We start from the raw sequence: 4,584 nt of genomic DNA on the forward strand, positions 1-4,584 counted from the left end.
TCACCCTATGGGGATAGGAGAATAAAAAAAAAATCTGTCAAGTGACCACAGGTAGAGCAATGGACTGGCCTCGAGCTGGTCTCTCTGACCCTCTGCCCACAGCTTCACCACACGGGTAGAGTTCAGCTAAGAAATCAGCACAGTTCCAAGAAAAGGCAAACATCATGCAGTTTATTTTGCTCCTGCTTCATCTCGCGCCGATCCACACACTTGAGTGGCGAGCAGGCAACTTTGGGGGAGAGGATCTTCAGAGCAAACCACTCTCTAAGCCCCCCTTTCCCTTTGTGAAAACCCACCAGAAAGCTCCCCCTCCCCCTCTCCCCCCAGCTTGGATCTGCTGTTCATATTCCTGGAATTGAAGCCGGATCTGGCTTTCTGGGGGAGGAGATGGAACTGCATGGCCTATGTAGGAGGGCCAGGGAGTCAAAGGGGCTGCGCGCCTCTCCAAGGACACCACTCCCTGTCCTGCTCTCTCTCTGCCTGGGGCTGCAGGAAGCTGGCTTTCCTCCCACAAGAGTTCCTGGGGCCCTCTCACTGGCAACATAACAGCCCAGACAAGCAGATATGAAAGTCCTGGACTCCTACACTAGCTAGGTCAAAGAGCTGGAAAGCTGTGACTGGAGGCTCTAGACTCATTCCTTGGGGCCCAGGGAACCTGGCCAGGCATCCCAACTCCTGATCAGACTCTCACTGGCAAGGTGTGTCACTTTGGACAGGTCAGCGGCAGGGGAAGCAAGATGAGCCGTGGCTCTGGGTGGTGAGGACCCGGCTACCTTCCCACACCCTTCCTGCCCCTTTTCATAGGCCTTTTCTGTCTCTTCTTCTTTGTCATCTTCCTCCACCTCCTCTTCCTCCTCTTCCTCTTGACTGTCTGAGTCCTCATACAGGTTGATGGTGGCCTGGATAGGGAAGTTGTTCAGTAAAATCTCCCCCACACTGTACAGGTAGTCAACGGAGCGAGATTTAGGCCAGTAGAGCCTGCAGGCAGAGAAGAAATGTGGTCCCTAACTTAGACAGCTGTCATCTATGGAGAGGCCTTGGGATCACGAAGGAGGGAGCTAGCCCCTCTGAATAGCCATAATAGGGTCAGAGGGAAAGAGAAAAAGGGATTTTTGTCAAACAGTAATATTCCCTCCCCCGTGGCACTGACTCGACCAGCTCCCTCGCCACCCACCAGCCCCGCACCTCACAAGATTCTAGACAAGAATTCTCCAACCACATTTCCCTTATCTCCTCACTCACTAACCTGCCCATTGGGGTTCATTCTTACAGGCCGTTGGTAATTGGCCCCGCGGAGGCAACTTTGGCCCAGCCCTTTGAACCTCTGGGCATCAATGTCCTCATCTGTGACAGCAGGATCACACAGCCACACCTCCCCTGTCCCGCTTCGTGGGTCTTTTGTGAGAATTTTGAGAGTCCCTAGATCTGTGCCAAGGATTGAGTTTGTGGCCAGAAGCTTACCTGACTGGGTGATGGAACCCAGATTCAGCCTTGGTGACCTCAGCAGCTGGTGCCCCATCAGCAGCCTGTCCAAAGTAAAAGCAGCATGTGGGCCTCACACAGTGGCTCAATTGGTTAATCCGCCCCTTTCAAGCCACCGGGATCCCATATGGGTACCAGTTTGTGTCCCAGCTGTTGCATTTCCCATCTAGCTTCCTGGTTATAGCCTGGGAAAGTAGAAGAGGATGATCCAAAGCTTTGGGACCCTGCACCCATGGGGGAGACAGAAGTAGTTCCTGCTTCAGATTGACTCGGCTCTGGCCATTATGGCCGTTTGGACAGTGAACCAGTAGATGAAAAATCTTTCTCACCTCTTGGTAAATATGCCTTTCCAATAAAAATAAATAAATCTTTGGAGGGGGTGGGGAACAACATGTAACCAAACGTACAGGGTTGCATGAGTGGCTTCATCAGCATCGAAGTTCAGAAACCCACAGGTCAGGTGTTCCAGAAGAGATTTCAAACATCCCTAGGGTCTCGCTGATCCAACGTGTGGAGTCTGTCTTGGTTGTGGTTGAAAAATCAGTGAACAGAGACCTGGGGATTGTTTTCTTCCTTACCCTTAATTCTGACACCTGTTTGGAGGCCTTCTAGGAGACAGAGTTCTACTGAAGTAATAGCGATGGCAGCAAGGTGCCAAGGCACCGCTGCAAGCACGGTCTCTACCAACACACTGGCTGTGGGGCCTGCTCCTCTGTCCTTCCCTAACTCAGGGGCCTCCATCTGCTCATTTTTCCCACTTGCCAGAGAAACTTCAGGCCTGTTCTCTTCCCAAAACTGGCGTGAGAGTTGAATGTTGGCAAAGATGCATGGTCTTTCTCCCTGGTCTGTGGCTTTGGGAAGGGCAAGAACCTGTGACCGTGCATGATCGAGGCTCAGACTTACCTGCTGCAATGGCGTCCTCACCTGCTTTGCCGGTTCGCTGGTGGAGGCCAGCCAGGGTCTCCATGGGCATAGCCCTCTAGGACAAAGAGAAGAGATAAAACAGTGCAGGACAGGAACTGCAACTCAGAGGGTTCCTTGAGAAAACAAAAGAGGCCTTCCAAGAGCCTGGCACCAGTGGCATCTGTACCTGGATGCCTTTGCTAAGGCTCCTGAGCTGGGGCCAGGGAAGATGCCCCTCCTCTCCTCTCGGGTTCCACAATGTTATCATTTCTGTTATCACAGTTTTGTGATTTGGGCTTCTCAAAGCTCAGTGACACTTTGATCATATCCGTATTCTCCATGTGCCCGCCTAGCACAATGCCCGGTATACAGTAGGTGTTTCAGCAAACGTTTGAAGGCTAACTGTACGAAAGCTAACTGTTCGGAGGAGTGCATGAAGGGGTGTGTGGAAGAGATTGCCCCTACGTCCTGCTCCACAAAATTGAGCTCAAGGTCTACCACCCTGGAAAGGAGCCCACTGCGGCGTCGGTACATTTTCCAAGGTAGGAGCAAAGCAAATAAATGGGACTCTTTGGTGCTCTCAGGAAAAAAGACAGCACCCCTGAGTTCTCTTTCCTTTCTCACACCTTCAAAATCCAGGGGTTGTGGAGCCCAGGCTTCCCGGTAATTTCTCCTGTGCCCCTCAGCCCACTCTGCAACCTGGCCCATGTGAAGGCGCAGCCCCTTGATCTTCAACCTTGACAAGTTCCACTACGTCCATGGTCCTCCTGCCCCCACCCCTAGACCCCAGCGGGATCAGCAAGAACATGCAGGAAAGACTGTGAGGCCACTGTCCTTTCCCTTTCACCCACCACAGGGACACACCCCATTTCCTAGCACTCTCCCGCCCCCACCAATTCCCAAATCCCTCATCCTGCCAAAGGACTCACCTTGCACTCTCATGTACTTGTCCAGAGGCCAAAAAGACTGAAGGCCCTAATGGGCCAGGGAGTGTCTGGGAGACTTGGGCTGACGCTGCTGGAGCTAGGGACAAAGACAGTGCTGGCACAGGGGTGGTGCAAGCAGGCGCAATGGGGTCCATCCTTAGAGCTCCAGGCAAGGCAGGCTGGGGGCTCTCCTACTTCTTTGAGGTGTTTGCACTCTTTTGGTCTTTCCCAAGAGACCTCTTATATAAGCCTCTGGCTGCAGGAATCAGTCTGTGAATGCAAGGGTTCAAGGGGGCGGGGTGGGGGAAGATTTGAGAGGAGGCTGAATATTTAGGGAAAGTGCTCCAGGAGGGAGAGCTGGGTTCCTGGGTGTAAAATCTCTCCCAGTTGAATAAACAAAGGTACCAGTGTGTGTGGGGGGGTGAGTAGTTGGGGGGGTTGGTAAGGAGTTAGTTTTACCTCCAAGTCAGAAAGACAAACACAGAAGGGACAAATTGCACACCATTTGTGTGAATCCCCCTACCCCTCGCCCCGCGCAACTGCAAAGCACCAAGGGGGAAGGCAGTAGGAGGGTGGAGTTTGCCAGCATCAAAACCACTGCGAGAAGGTAGAGGCAGCGGGTCCTGGGAAAGCAAGGCCTTTGCTAAGGTGCCCAGTGAGAAGAGAGAGGAACTCCCATGGGATTCTGATTTTGATCCCAGAGCAAGTTGCCAAGTGACCCCGTCACTAAGCACAACACCATCTAGATTGGAGTAAGGCAGGTGAAGGGGCTGTTGGGTTAATGGAGGCCTCATGGCCTGTGGGGTGGACCGCAAATATTCTTTGGCGCCCACTGCACACACCCCCAGCAGTCCCTGGCTAGTACATTTGCAGAAGTGCCTGACTCTCCCCACCCCTGCCCCCATGCCACCAGTGTCAGCAGCAGTGATTGGAAAGGAGAGCAGGTGGGATGTCCCAGGGCCTCCAGCAGGGATCAGAGTGCAGATCTCACAGCTCAGCTTGCTATTCCAGAGCCAGGGTGCTTAGGGAGGAGGCAGCGTCGGGCCTGGCACTAAAACCGCTCATAGAGCATCCTGGGTCTTTGGCCCCTCATGTGTGAGAGATGAGGGTCCTGGGCTAGTGATCACAAAGGAACCTGGCAGCCTGAACACTCTATGACTGGGGCTGGGTAATGGACACCTGACCCCATGCCAGCCCAGAAGCTGCAGCACAAGGCCTTGGCCTTGCCCAACTTTCTGGGCCTTTGCCAAAAAGTTTCCAGTTACAACTATTG

At 53.3% G+C, this 4,584-nt stretch overlaps 1 protein-coding gene across 1 annotated transcript; it reads right to left on the reverse strand.

Moving 5' to 3' along the window:
• Window positions 1-203: 203 nt before the first annotated feature.
• Window positions 204-3,599, reverse strand: RIPPLY1 (ripply transcriptional repressor 1). Its single transcript, XM_004590242.2, has 4 exons — window positions 3,315-3,599; window positions 2,386-2,461; window positions 1,462-1,526; window positions 204-978 (listed from the first exon to the last, which is right to left on the reverse strand). Exons 1-4 carry the CDS (start codon window positions 3,464-3,466, stop codon window positions 633-635), a joined length of 639 nt encoding a protein of 212 aa, XP_004590299.2. The 5' UTR covers window positions 3,467-3,599; the 3' UTR covers window positions 204-632.
• Between the last annotated feature and the right edge of the window lie 985 nt (window positions 3,600-4,584).

The sequence above is a fragment of the Ochotona princeps genome, chromosome X (assembly GCF_030435755.1).
Source record: "Ochotona princeps isolate mOchPri1 chromosome X, mOchPri1.hap1, whole genome shotgun sequence".
In the NCBI taxonomy this organism is placed as follows: Eukaryota; Metazoa; Chordata; class Mammalia; order Lagomorpha; family Ochotonidae; genus Ochotona; species Ochotona princeps.